The sequence below is a fragment of the Mustela erminea genome, chromosome 5 (assembly GCF_009829155.1).
Source record: "Mustela erminea isolate mMusErm1 chromosome 5, mMusErm1.Pri, whole genome shotgun sequence".
Taxonomy (NCBI): domain Eukaryota; kingdom Metazoa; phylum Chordata; class Mammalia; order Carnivora; family Mustelidae; genus Mustela; species Mustela erminea.
In genome coordinates this window covers 89,207,290-89,222,443 of record NC_045618.1, presented here as the reverse complement: position 1 = coordinate 89,222,443, position 15,154 = coordinate 89,207,290, and the positions used below count along the sequence as shown (strand labels likewise).

The following is a 15,154-nucleotide window of genomic DNA, read 5'->3' as shown; positions in this document are numbered from 1 at the left end:
GCCCTTCCTCCTCCACCGGTAACAGCCCAGCCAGTGAGAGACAGTTACAGCTTAGCCAATGAAAAGCCACTATACTTCAAACTCCCAGGTTACTACTTTTTAACAGTGGACTTTTTAACACAGTCTTCCCAACTTCCCCCTTTCGTCTGCAGAAGAATGTTCCTCTCCCTTTTCAGGTCCTGCCAATACAGTTTTGCCATAATGTGCTTGTCCGAGGTTGTAATTCTCTGTTATTCCTGAATAAACCTATTGTTTGCTCATAAAATAACTGGCAATTTTATTTTTAAGGTTAACAGCAGGAACACTTCATTTTAATCAACAAGAATGCCACCAACTTTTTTACTATTCTAGACCTAGATAACCCAAAGTCTCTCAAGAATTTCAGGTGGAGACAAAGGACAAATTTGCAAATGAAAGTGGATACTTGAGATAGAAGATCTTGCAGACCAGATAGAGCCAGCAGTTTGGGGCCCTGGGCAAAAGAAAAAGCCAAGAAACCCTACTGAAAAAAGAGACTACTGAACTCGGAGATGAAGAGAGTAAACTTAGTTCCTGTTTTTATTTACCCCTTCGAGTCCCTGGGAGGCTCAGGTATGCTCTGATATGTGTTTATGGATGTCCTCTAAACTCCCTATAGTTTCCATGAGAAAAGAAAAAAAAGAGAGAAAGAAAGAAAGAGTTCCCTGATTAAACTACTTAAGCAACCAAAGGAATCCAATTAAGATGATTAATTAGAGACAGTGCCCCTTGAGTAAAAGTCCTATGTACCCCACTGTGGGATACTACAAAGCTGTATAACTCCAACTAAAACCATTAATATCAAACAGTTACCGATTTTATTTTTTTTTTAAAGATTTTATTTATTTATTTGACAGAGAACACAAGTAGGCAGAGAGGCAGGCAGAGAGAGAGGAGGAAGCAGGCTCCCTGCTGAGCAGAGAGCCCGATGCGGGACTCGATCCCAGGACCCTGAGATCATGACCTGAGCCAAAGGCAGCGGCTTAACCCACTGAGCCACCCAGGCGCCCCAGTTACCGATTTTAACAAGAAGCCAAGGAACTCTATTGGTTGAATCTACTGCATCAAAAACAGCAATACTTAGTTTCTAATAAATTTTAGCAACACAAGGTAACTCTGAAAACACCCATCCTGCTCTTGAATAAAGGCAAGAAATCAGTAATGCTATAAAATAAACATGCTAAACCTTTTTTTTCCCTTTAAATTCTGAAAGGTATAAATGGCGGGGGGGGGGGGGGGGGGGGGGACAGCTCTGGAAGTGGACCTAAAAGCACAGGAATTACCTAATAGGCCTGCTATTAGAAGACACAGTGGCTCCAGCCCACATGTATGAGAGCTCTTAGATACAGAAGTTGTAATCTGGTATCCTACAGGAAATCTGGTGTGGTTTAGTCCACAGAATGTTTCTAATGTGAATGAGCTAGCAATCAGGACATTTCATCTTTTAAAAAAATTAGTTTTAGTGTCTTCTGAAAATCTAGAAACTTTCAACTTTCCCAGTGGGGGGAGTATCCTCTGGTAAGTTCCAGTCCTCCTCACTCACTATCACATGGCTCAGGACCCAATTCTTCTCTCACTGCCTCGGTCTCATTTAGAATATGACCTATCAATTCCTGCTTTATGGATACAGATCTTCCAATTCAAAAACCTGTACAACAAATTTGTGAGTGGCTCAGTTAAAGTAAGTTCTGCTATCAGCAACATGGTGTACCTAGAGGGGGAAAAAATTGATCCTTTGTCCTGCAGGCGGCTCACCAGGGCAGACTTTCCCTACCCTAAAGATAAATTCCCTTCAATCCTTCATTTTTTTCCTGTAATATGACCTCACTAGGAACCATTCCAATCCAGTAGACAAGGATGGAGAGAAAGAAATCAGGTTCCCAATTCTATTTTCCCAGGAGGGTCCTGTACCTCTAAGTAAATTTATGGACGCATGATAAGAGATAATTCGAAGGAAATTATGTCATCTCTGTTTGCCAACAGTATCTGAAACCCAAACCTTGTTCAGAAAAAAAACCATTTTTTTCAAAAGATGTCTCCTTTTAAGCAGTTTGCACATTCACTGATCGTCTTGAGCATCTTTTCATGATGTAGCTAAAATAAAATCTGTCATGTGTTATTTTTTTCTGTTATAGTATTGCAAATGATTCAGCATTAAAAAAGTTACATATTTTTATCTACAGTTTGACAACTTGCCAAACAATGGAAAAAAGGCTACAGTACAAATATATTTAATATCCTAATAACCTAACAGAAAAAGCACTCAGTGTGGCATGTTAGAAAAGAAGAATACTAAATGTTCCATTTCTCTCCAAAAAAATACGTTAATACAAATTAAGATAACTTGAATAAAACTTGATAAAACTTTAATCAATCATAATAAACATAGTAAGAAAAATGGAACAAACACTTGACTGACAACAGATCAAACCACATCAACCCACCAGGGCACATATCTATCTCGATGTTATAGTCTTATTCCACCATTTGTTGCCCGGGTTTCAGATCCAAATAAGTATGGGTAGTTGCTATAGTGACAATATGCCACTTTTGGAACCAGGAGCTTAGTACTACTGAGTATTTATGAGCTTTATAACGTCAGTACTTCCTCCCACACTTCAAATCTGAATTCAGACATTATAACTTCACAAAATGCTATTTCATTCTGCTGTTTAGAAGTCAATTTTGTTGGTTTATCAAAAAGTTTATACTTTAGTATACATAAATGTCAAGAGAAATAATCTAACTTGTTAAATTAACATGGTAAGAATATACATTTTCAATAAATATTTGATTAATGTTAAAGATGCTTGCTTAATAAAATAAACAAAATGTATCCCATCACTGGAATTTACCCTTTTATTATGGGAACTAGGCAAGAACCATATCTTATTAATTCACGTCTTAGCTTATTTTCATGAATAATAGTATTACTACCATTCTTCATTTAACATGAAAGTAAAAATAATTTTTAAAAAATGAAAAGCTTTTCAGGGCGCCTGGATGGCTCAGTGGGTTAGGGCCTATGCCTTCGGCTCAAGTCATGATCTCAGGGTTCTGGGATCGAGCCCCGCATCGGGCTCACTGCTCAGTGGGGAGCCTCCTTCCCCCCCACCCCCTCACTGCCTGCCTCTCTGCCCACTTGTGATCTCTGTCAAATAAATAAATACAATCTTTAAAAAAAAAAATGAAGGGCGCCTGGGTGGCTCAGTGGGTTAAGCCGCTGCCTTCGGCTCAGGTCATGATCTCAGGGTCCTAGGATCAAGTCCCGCGTCGCGTTCTCTGCTCAGCAGGGAGCCTGCTTCCATCTCTCTCTCTCTCTGCCTGCCTCTCCATCTACTTGTGATCTCTATCAAATAAATAAATAAAATCTTTAAAAAAAAAATGAAAAGCTTTTATTTTATAGAAGATTGATATATTTTTATTTCCTTTAGGAACAATTTCTAATAATTAAAAACTAAGTATCAATGGTATCTGAGAAAAATGCAGTTTCTAGCAAAATGCTAAGAATAAGGAAAAATAATCTCAATCAGAGGATATCTCAAGATCATCAAAAAGTCAGAGCCCCAGAAACCCTCATACATTGCTTCTGGGAAGGAAAATGATACATCCACTTTGGAAAACAGTTTGACAGTGTCTCAGAAAGTTTCACTTAGGACTACCATACAACCTACCATGCACTTTCCTAGTATCTACCCACGAGAAATGAAAACCCATGTCCACAAAAGACGTTCAGAGAAATGTTATTCGTAACAGCCGAAATCTGGGAACTAAATATCCATCAACAGGTGAATGGACAGATTTTTATTTTTTTTAAAGCAGCGGGGAGGGACGCCTAGGTGGCTCAGTTGGTCAAGCGGCCTGCCTTCGGCTCAGATCATGATCCCAGCCTCCTGGGATCGAGTCCCGAATCGCTCAGCAGGGAGCCTGCTTCTCCCTCTGCCTCTGCCTGCCTGTGCTCACTCTCTCTGACAAATGAAATAAAAACAAAACAAAAAACAAAAAAAGGGGGGGATACTATTCAGCAATAAAAAAGAGTGAATTAACGACACATGCTACATCATGAATGAACCTCAAAAACATTATGCTTGGGACGCCTGGGTGGCTCAGTTGGTTGGACGACTGCCTTCGGCTCAGGTCATGATCCCGCAGTCCCGGGATCGAGTCCCGCATCGGGCTCCCGGCTCCATGGGGAGTCTGCTTCGCTCTCTGACCTTCTCCTCGCTCATGCTCTCTCTCACTGTCTCTCTCTCAAATAAATAAGTAAAATCTTTAAAAAAAAAAAAAAAACCATTATGCTAAGTGAAAGACACAAATCATATTTTGTATGATTCTATCAATATGAAATGATCAGAAAAGGCAAATCTATAGAGACAAAGTGCATTTGTAGCTGTCTGAGGGTAAGATGAGAATTAGCTGTAAATGGGCATGAGGTATCTTATTAAAAGGATGGAAATGTTCTAAAACTGTCTTACAGTGATGGCTGCACCATTTGTTAAAATTATTAAAAATCACTAACTTGTATACTTCAAATGGGTGAATTTTATGATATGTAAAATATGTCTAAATAAGTTTTGTCTTCTTTTTAAGTCAGAGAATATTAGAGCTGCAGGGAACCTTATCCAAACTCTATAGAGATGGAGAAAATAAGGCCCAAAGAGGTTAAGCAAATTGTTTAAATGTCACCTAGCTAGATCATAGCAAAACCAAAAAATGATAAAAATCTAGCCTCACTCTCCAACCCAGTCCAGTGTAACATCTATTAAAAATGCTCAAGAAGTTTTATTATAGTAATAATAATCACATAGAATTATTTGAAAGGCACTCTAAAAGCATCAAATTTGTGAATCAAAAATAACTAGGGGCACTTGGGTAGATCAGTGGACTAAGCTTCTGACTGCATGTTGGCTCAGGTACTGATGTCAGGGTTGACATCAAGCCTCACAATGGGCTTACCCTTAGCATGGAGTCTGCTTAAGACTCTTTCCCTCTCCTTAAGCCCGTCCCCCTGCTCACACTGTCTCTCTTTACATAAGTAAATATTTAAAAAAATAAATAACCAATTAAAATAAACCAAAAATCAATGAGTACACGATATTCAAAAAATAAATAAATAAAAGCTAGAAAAACTCACTTGTTGCTCCTTGAGGTCCTAAAACTTACTTTCAAAATTGGTAATAAAACGAACTAAGCATTTTTTTTTCCTAACTCTCCAACAGAACCTGTATTTTGGAGTAACTAAATGTTGCCAGTTTATAAAAGAAAGCTTCTACTATTCAGAAGAATGCAAGTTAATAAAGATAGATGAAATTAAAGAATTAGAAACCACCATTTTGCAACCCGTAATAAAATTGTGATTCAGGCAAGAATTATCAATTATTATTAAGGGCATTAAGTGAATGGTTGATGGGATATTTAGACATTTTTAGGAAGCCAAATAACACCTTAGAGATTAGTTTTAATGAGAAAAACAAAACATAAATTTAGGAGGGAGCTCAAGATGTCACCAACTTAGTCAAACTTCTACCACTAATGTTCAGGTTTATTAGAAATTCAAGGACTAGAGAGGTAAGCTAAACACCAAGAGAAAAGAGTCAAACAATTATAAAAGAGAAGGTATTTTTTGCGATAGTAAGTCTCCTCTCTTCAGCTAATCAGAGAGGAAAAAAAAATGTGTTGGGGGATGACTATTCTAGATTAAGAGACTTGAAATACATAAACAAAAACAAATGTGATCTTTAACTGGATTCTGGTTTGGATAAAACAGCTGTGAAGGTCATTTGGGAGATAAACGGATAAATATGAAAACATAATATTAGGTATTAGAATACTAGATAACATTAAGGGCTTAAAAAGTGTGATAATATTTTTATTATATAGTTAAAGTAAGGTTTTATGGAGATGCATACTGAAGGTCTTAGTATATCTAGAGGTCTATGGTTCATTTCAAAATACTTCAGTGAATTTAAGAAATAAAAAAATTAAAATCCAAGTCTCAAATTCCTACATTCACGGCTGCTTCCGTAAGTGCTCATTATTCATAAAGTATAATAATAATTACACAGAACACCCGCAGGCAGAGGTTCCGAGCACTGACCTACCATGAATGATGGCTTTTTTTCGGACAGGTACTTAGCTGATGAGAACTTACAGGTAACACCACGATATCGTTTGGTCCATGCACACAGGCACCAAAAGCCATCTTAAGCAGCATGAATGGAGAGTTTTACCCGCAGAGAGCTAAAAATATCTAGAACGGCTTCTTGGTATTTACTAAAAGAACAAGGCTCTTCCACGATCATAGTGAAGGCTCTGAAGCGGTAGCTTCACTAAAGCAATCCTCAATTATTACATAAAAATCACTTATTCCTTTCTGACTTCACCGTCCTTTCCAATCAGGTTACTACTTCCCAAGTTGTGATCAAGTGAAGGGACGCTGTTTTAAAAATCCTTCCCTGAGGGGCACCAGGGTGGCTCAGTGGGTTAAAGCCTCTGCTTTCGGCTCAGGTCATGGTCTCAGGGTCCTGGGATAGGGCCCCACATCGGGCTCTCTGCTCGGCGGGAAGCCCGCTTCCTCCTCTCTCTCTCCCTGCCTGCCTCTTTGCCTACTTGTGATCTCTGTCTGTCAAATAAATAAAACCTTTTAAAAATGTCACTTAAAAAAAAAGATCCTTCCCTGAAATTACGGGCGCCAAACTAAAGAAAACGTATATCATAACCATCAGCTTCTTTTCAACTAGTGCCTTTAAATCTCAGAACCGGGCACTCCGAGCCTCCCTCAAATCCCGGAGAAGAGGTTGACAGTCACCCGGAGACAGAACTCATTCGCCTTCACTTCCCTCTCGCCCTCAAAATCCAAAGGGTGGCGCTGTCCTCACTCCTTCCCCACAGACCAGGTGCGCGCAGAGGTCATCCGCACTAGCGGACCCGTGAGAGTGGTCCGCCTGCGGCCTCGGTCTGTGCTCTCGGCCGCCCAGCGCCGCGCTTCTCACTTCCCCACACAGCCGGTCCGAGTTAGTCCGCCCGCTCCCTCTCCGTAGTGGCGCTCCCTCTCATAAACTCTTAGTACTCTGGGCGGGTGGGTCCCCTCAGAAACACCGCGCACGCCGACACTCTGGCTCTGAGTCCTCGGACCAGCAACTGAGAAACTTCCGAGACCTCTCGCCCTGACCCGAGTTCCGCCACTGCCACCGCCTGAACCTTCAAATTAACTGACTTACACACTGGATGGGACTCAGCCGGCACTAAGAGATGGGATGAGCCGCCTAGCGCCGGCACCAACCGCACTTCCCGCCCCGCCCCGCCGGCCTGCGTGCGTCCCAAGTCACGTGCCGCGTCTTTCTTCCCTACCGGCAACTGGGCGCACCTCTCTTCCGGAAGTCGCCCTCCTCCTCGCAGGGCTCCTCCCACCACCGGTGACGTCAAATTCAGCTTCTACCACTGCTCTGCCTCCGCCTCTAAGCGCGGGGAGATCTGCCGTTTCTTTACGATAAGTTCTGCCATTTTCTGGGCTCTAAACATTACAAGCGAGGGCGTTGAAGTTATTGATTACGTAGGCCTTGGGCTCGCTTGAGTACAGTTTAGGGAGCCAGAAGCTGGCTATCTGGAAGCGACCCTTTCAGAGACCATCCCCCCTCTCGACAACTTCTGCTGCACTTGGTTCCGCCAAGACCCACGACGGTTCCGCCCCCTTCTTCCTTGTCATTGATGTTGTTGTTCTTGTCAGAGCCGCAGCCCCGACCGCCGGGAGCTCGAACCCGAGCGGGGGCCGCCCGGGTGGCGCGGTGGCGGCGGCAGCGGCTGCGGCTGCAGCAGCTGCGACGGCTGCGGGGGCTGCTCCGGGGACTGCGGGGGCGGCCGGGGGCTGGCAGCCGGCGGCGGGGCCGGATGGCTCTGTGCGGGCAGGCGGCAGGCGCCGCGTCGCTGCCCAGCGAGCTGATCGTGCACATCTTCTCCTTCCTGCCCGCGCCCGACCGGCTGCGGGCCTCAGCTTCCTGCTCGCACTGGCGGGAGTGCCTCTTCTACCCTGCTCTCTGGCCCCAGCTCCGCATCTGTCTCCGCGTCTCCCCTACTGAGCAGCCTCGGCTCGAATTCCTCATGCGTAAGTGCGGCTGGTTCGTGCGAGAGCTGCGTGTTGAGTTCGCGGCTGAGAATTACCTGAGCGGTGGCGGCGGCCCGGGCGACGGAGGCGGCGCGGACACCGGGACTGGCGGGGAAGAAGTCGAGGCCCTGCAGCTCTCTGCCCGTTGGCTGGAAGTGCTGCGCACCTACTTAGAGCTGGTGCTGTGTGTGCTGGTCAGCATCCGGAACAACAGGTAGGCTTATGATCATGGACCTTCCATCCATCCTCCTTTCCCCTGTCCCCTTCTTCCGGGCCCTCTTATCGCTTCCTACCCCGCACCCCGAAATAGATTCCGTGCGGATACGCCCGGCCGGATTTAGCGTTGCTTTCTTCAGTGACTGCGGGTGTCAGTTCCAACCCGGCGATTTCCTTGAGGTGGGAGGGCAGAACGGGACTCATAATACTTTATAATCAGGGATGGACTTGGTGTTTGCCAGACACCACTCCTGGTGCCTTCCAAGCACTGTCTCGTTCATCCTCTCTGTGGCCATGGGATGGAGCTGACAGGCGCCGTCATTCTTCATCTTACAGATGAGAGAGCTGAAGCTTGGGGCGGGAGGAGGGGGTGGGGGTTGAGCCCTCCGAGTCTTGAGAGAAACAAAATATAACCTGGCTTTATTGACTCTGAACCTGTCCCCTCAGAATAGTTCGTGATGCGGGGACGAAGTAGGTATGCCGCTAGTGTCTCATAGTTACAAGACTCTCCCTAAAAGAAATCTTTGACAGCCATTTTCTTCGCAGGAATAGTTTTCATTAACTGGGCCAGGCACAAAGAGTAGGAGGAGTGTTTGTTAAAGGGATGGGGGAAGAGCCTGATCATCGGGGTTGGAAGTCCCTCCCCTTGCACCTCCAGAGTCAACTTGTCTCCAGTGATTCACCTAAAAGTAGCACAGAACAGCTTAGTGTTTGTGTGTGCTGGGGGAACTGCCCAGTGTCTGCAAAGAGTAAGCACGTAACTGTCCTGGTTTTGCATCAGGGCTTTATTGTAATTCTGGGACTAACGTCCTATGTTCTGACCTGTTATCTTTATCAATATTGTTCTTTATTTGTCATCCTCTTCAAAATCCTATTAATTTAATTTTTTTTGTATCTGGATGTTCTAACTAGCTTTACAATTGAACTGTTCATCGGGGAAAAGTTCTAAAAGGAGCAACTTTTAATAATAGTTATTATATAGTAATTATTATATGGTAATAATGGCTGAGCAGTTTACAAGTACACTATCTTATTTGATCCTTTTAGTGACCCTGTGAGGTAGGCAAGGCAGCTATTATCCCTATTTTATAGAAAGGAAACTGACACTTAACAGGGTCAAGTGATGTACATACACATTGTCATACAGCATCATTTTTGTACAAGAGCAGTGTTCTTCCTTTTGCAATAAATACATTGTGATGAACATCATGCATTATATTGAACAGGGTTTAGAGAAGGTACTGATTTAATATAAATTCTGTTTCTGAATCAAAAGAGTGAGATAAGCATGTAGCTCCAAGTTGTACCTGGAGCACAGCTCCATCATTCCAGTGGCCTGTGTATTTCCCCAGCTTTTCACACCAAGCCATTCCATTTTCTTACTTTGCTTGTATGTAGCAAGAGAGGCTGTTTGAAGCTTAAATTGGAGACTCTCAGAGTTGAAAATATGACTAGAGGACCAAATGACCCAGAGTTTAAAAGATTAAGAGTCACTGAGCCCTTAAACTACTGATGAGACCAAGAGTGGGAGTGAATTCAGTGAGTACTAATTAGATTTTTCTGTTCTGAGATCAGATGGTCCCTCTGAGCAACCATCCACAAAAAAAAAAAAGAGCATGACTTTGGTCCAAGTATGAACAAGCCTTATAGAGTGCCTCGTTCCTTGTATGTGTTTTAATAACTGGTTGGTTAGATGGATAACGTTGTATAGGCAACATAGTGATATATCGCCTCTTTCCTTTGTGTATAATTCTTCTCTTCCTCCTTTCCTTACCCCTACCACTTTTTTTTTTCAGCTTTATTGAGGTATAAATAACAAAAGTGTACCTACCACTTTCATTAGCATCCCAATCTATCTGTCTGTAATGTTACTTTATGCCCGCTCATTTGGGTCAGCTATTACTTCTATACAAATACAACACACTGTTATCTCTGATTTTAAGGTTTTCTTGTCTTTTATGGTAGAGGTGGTACTGTGTGTTGTGCTGCTTTGGTAGCACATTTGTTGTGTGTGTCTGAAATTAAAGTGAAGTATTATTACATGTGTTATCTGTACTAGTGATACTTCAAAGGGTTTTTAAAAATAGATAAGTTTGGAAATAAGTTAATTTAACCTTTATTTTTGAAAATGTCTTGAGATATTCTAATAATATTGAAAGTGCTGCCATGAATATTAAAAACATAAGCAGGAATAGTTTTTTTTTTTTTAATTGTAACAAATTTGAAATGTTTTAGATCAAGGGGTTTATTTGGTAATTTTGTTAAAGCCTATACCTGTTTTCTTCCATAAGAACTTAAACTATAGACTCAGGTTCAGTGAAGAAAATAACAATTTCATTTAGTGTTTTTTGGGTTTTCCAAAACCGTTAAATTTACTAACTAATGAGAAAAATGAACATTAGATACTGTTTTTTTACACTTCCAAGTTAAATTTACAGTAATTTTGGTTTATGATTTCTGCCATTATTTCTAACTGCTGAGGAGGGTATGAAACCTAACAGTTCACAAGCTTGATGCTTCCAGGCTTTGTGGTAATTTCCTTTATATAATCTGTACAACTCAAAACTGTTACTTTGTTGTGTTCCAAATATTTTCATGTCCCCCAGGAAAAGAACTAAAACTATAACCTTGGATTGTGGGAACTTTTCAAGGGTATTCTTCCAAGAGAATAATCTTTAGTTTTTGCTTGATTCCTGGGTTTCATATGCACATGTCCTCTCAGAATGACTGTAGCTTCTTTACAGATATGTTAGATGTTAGGAACAACTGATGAAGATCAAAGAGGTGCAGAAATGCCTTTCAGAGGACAAAACACAGTCCTCTAGGTTTCAGAGTTCCCTTCCATACGGGAGACTATAATATCTGCCAGTATTATAAGAAACAGGAAGTAAGAACTGAAATGCAATAGCTATTTCTCATTCAACTATATTATAAGTTAAATAGGCTGAATTTCTTCTGCAGCTGTTCCATAAGAAATTGTTCTTAAAAGTTCAAAACAACAAATGTAAATATTCATTTTTAGGATTTAATTTGGTTGTTGAGTACTGCCTATTGAAATGCTCTATTTGACTACTTAAGAAAAATGAATTTGTGGATAATAAGATTTATGATAATAGTTAATAGACTCAATCACTAAAAATACTTATTTTTTTCAAAGATTTTATATATTTATTTGTCAGAGAAATAAAGAATGAGCAGGGAGAGTGGCAGGCAGAGGGAAAAGCAGGCTCCCCACTGAGCAAGGAACCCAAGGTGGGACTCAGTCCCAGGACCCTGGGATCATGACCTGAGTCAAGGCACACGCTTAATGGACTGAGCCCCCAGGAATCCCTTAAAGTACTTATTTTTAGACAGCATAGGTACATTGTTATCATCCAGTTTATACTTTTCTGGACTGTGTAAGTATTTTTACATTGAGCTTTATTGGATGAAATTCTAATTTGGGGGCTGTATTTTTTTTTTTTTTAAGATTTTATTTATTTGGCAGAGAGAGACACAGCGAGAAAGGGAACATAAGCAGTAGGAGAGGGAGAGGGAGAATGAGGCTTCCCGCTGAGCAGGGAACCCAATGCAGGGCTCAATCCCAGAACCCTGGAATCATGACCTGAGCTGAAAGCAAATGCTTAACTCACTGAACCACCTCGGCACCTGGGGGCTGTATTTTTATTAAAGAAAAATATTGCAATAGGCCAGAGAGATTTTGTACAAGGGAGATTTTCTTGTTAAAAATCTGGGCTACAGCTCCCAGCTACATATATGTACATTGACTATTTCGTGGCTATGCCAGCTTACATAACTTCTCAGGAGTGTAAGTTATATTAGTAATTCTTAGATTTTGTCTTATTTATTGGCACGTGCAATGAAGAAAAGTCTTATCTTTTTATTATTTTCTCCGCATTAGTCTACCAAGATCCAAAAACAGATAAGGCCATTTAAAAATGCATCTTAAAATAGATTAAAAATTCTTGGGACTTTTCATATTATTATCTAAGATGGTAGGAAGTGCCTGGAAGGTGTTGTATTCAACAACCCGCAGCCTTATTTTTCTTGAAATATCTTCCTCTCTCATAATGTAGTCAGTACATGTAATAATAGCATCTTTTGAGAGCTTTCATTATTTGTATAAAAATCCCATTTGCAGAATAAATATTAAAATATATTTGGGCTCTGGGGCGTGTGGATGGCTCAGTTGGTTAAGCGGCTGCCTTCGGCTCAGGTCATGATCTCAGGGTCCTGGGATCAAGCCCCGCATCAGGCTCCCTGCTGAACTCTGCTTTTCCCTCTCCCTCAGCCCCTCTCTCTGATCGTGTGCGCTCTGTCTCTCTCAAATAATAAAATCTTAAAAAAAAAAATCTACCAGGACTCTGACCAGTGTATACTGTCCAAGAGGTGATTGTCCATAGAGAAGAAAGGTGAGATCATGCATATCCAACAGACTCCTTACCTTAAATCTGACAATATAAAGTGGTTCTATAGGCCATTAAGAAAGGAGGAGATCCTAACTTGTTAAAGAAACTAACCTCTTGGGAGGGCTGCTGAGAAGAATTAGGGTTCTCTGTAGTCCATAGGTACAGTCTTACAATGACTGAGAACCGATAGATGGAGAATATGAAATAAAACTCAGCAAAAGATTGGTAAAGTAAAATGTTTTTTTTCTGTGTTAAATGAAGCTGTGAAGTAGCTTTTGAGTGAAGTTACTAAATTATTTCCATTTTACTATGCTAGTTCTAAGGCAGCCTTGAAAGAGCTCACCCAACTCGATTGATTTACTTAGGGCCTAAAATGATACTTATAAAAAAAAAAAAAATCTGGTTTTTTTCCTCCAAATATTAAGAGCCTAGTATCTTCCAAACAGTGAAGACAAACTTCCCATTCTCATGGAGTCAGCATTCTAGAGAGGAAGGAAAGAAAAGTAAATAAATGAAAGAAAGATTATTTCACTTGTGAAATAAAAGAGGACTATGTAATAGTGACTAGGTGGCAACATTAGAGTAGCAAGGGAAAACATGTATGAAAAGGACACTTGAGCTGCAGTGTGAATGATACAAGTCACCCACCTAAAGATCTGAGCAAATAGCATTTTTTTCTTTTTTTTTTAATTTTTATTTATTTTTTTTTTATTTTCAGCATAACAGTATTCATTATTTTTGCACCACACCCAGTGCTCCGTGCAATCCATGCCCTCTCTAATACCCACCACCTGGTTCCCCCAACCTCCCATCCCCCGCCACTTCAAACCCCTCAGATTGTTTTTGAGTCCATAGCCTCTCATGGTTCACCTCCCCTTCCAATTTACCCCAACTCCCTTCTCCTCTCTAACTCCCCATGTCCTCCATGCTATTTGTTATGCTCCACAAATAAGTGAAACCATATGATACTTGACTCTCTCTGCTTGACTTATTTCACTCAGCATAATCTCTTCCAATCCCGTCCATGTTTCTAAAAAAGTTGGGTATTCATCCTTTCTGTTGGAGGCATAATACTCCATAGTGTATATGGACCACATCTTCCTTAACCATTCGTCCGTTGAAGGGCATCTTGGTTCTTTCCACAGTTTGGCGACCGTAGCCGTTGCTGCTATAAACATTGGGGTACAGATGGCCCTTCTTTTCACAACATCTGTATCTTTGGGGTAAATACCCAGTAGTGCAATTGCAGGGTCATAGGGAAGTTCTGTTTTTAATTTCTTGAGGAATCTCCACACTGTTCTCCAAAGAGGCTGCACCAACTTGCATTCCCACCAACAGTGTAAGAGGGTTCCCCTTTCTCCACATCCCCTCCAACACATGTTGTTTCCTGTCTTGCTAATTTTGGCCATTCTAACTGGTGTAAGGTGATATCTCAATGTGGTTTTAATTTGAATCTCCCTGATGGCCAGCAAATAGCATTTTAAGCAGGAAAACAAAACAAAACACTAAGCACCAAGTCCTTGGGCCAGACAAATTTTTGCCCTGTTGGAGCAGTAGGAAAGAAAGTATGGCAGGACCATGAGAATGAAAGTGGGAGGGGTGTCATGATGCTTTCTGAAATGTAGAAGGAGGAAGGAATGGGATTAGTTACGTGGGCTTATGGAATAAAGTTTAAGCTATATTCTAAGAATAAAAGAAATCACTGAAAAATATTTAAGGGCAAGAGTAATCTTATTTACATTTTAAGACACTGTGTTTGCTGTGTAAACAAATGAATTATAAGGGAAGAATAGAGGACACAGGGAAATTTGGGAAGCTTCCAATAATCTAGACAGAGATGATGGTAGCTTAGAGTATGATGGAAACAGTGGAGATGAAGAAAAGTGGATAGATTCAGAATATATTTTGGAAGTAGAGACAAGAGGACTTGCTGCTTAGATGTAGAGAAAAGGGAAAATCAAATATTTTTTCTCATTACTCCATAAGAATCCCTCAGTTTTCTTGCCATTAGTAATGTTAAGCATGTTCCATAAAAATCTTAAATGTCAGTCTTATTTAAAATTTTTTGTGTAATCTCTGAGATTGAAGAGGATAATGGTGTTTCTTAGAAGTTAATTAAGTAAGTGAATTGTAAACCAAATGCTAGGAGATTGTTTTTGGTTACCAGATCCTAATAAAACTAATAAGGAATACTATGAGAAGCTGATGACTTATTTCTGATCCCAAAAATTCTGCTGTACAGTTTGGTAGCCACTAGTCATGCGTAGTTTTTGAATTTTTAATTTCTTAAATAAAATTAAAGATGTTAGTCACACTAGCCACATTTCAAGTACTCAATAGCCGAATGTGGCTAGTGGTTTCCGTTAATAAACAGCATGGACCAGAGTATTGCTATCATGGCAGAGAGTTC

General features: G+C 41.0%; 1 protein-coding gene and 1 long non-coding RNA gene across 6 annotated transcripts in view; one reads left to right on the top strand and one right to left on the bottom strand.

Annotated features, from left to right (window-relative positions):
- Positions 1-7,359, bottom strand: part of LOC116591315 — an 86,407-nt gene extending 79,048 nt beyond the window's left edge. For all 5 annotated transcript variants that reach the window (XR_004285942.1, XR_004285941.1, XR_004285944.1 and 2 more), the window contains exon 1: positions 7,239-7,359. This is a non-coding gene — a long non-coding RNA (uncharacterized LOC116591315). The remainder of the gene's footprint in view (positions 1-7,238) is intronic.
- A 343-nt stretch (positions 7,360-7,702) lies between these two features.
- FBXO33 (F-box protein 33) overlaps positions 7,703-15,154 on the top strand; it is a 35,942-nt gene continuing 28,490 nt past the window's right edge. Inside the window, exon 1 of the mRNA XM_032344101.1 lies at positions 7,703-8,333. Coding sequence (XP_032199992.1) covers positions 7,726-8,333 — 608 coding nt within the window. The 5' untranslated portion in view covers positions 7,703-7,725. The remainder of the gene's footprint in view (positions 8,334-15,154) is intronic.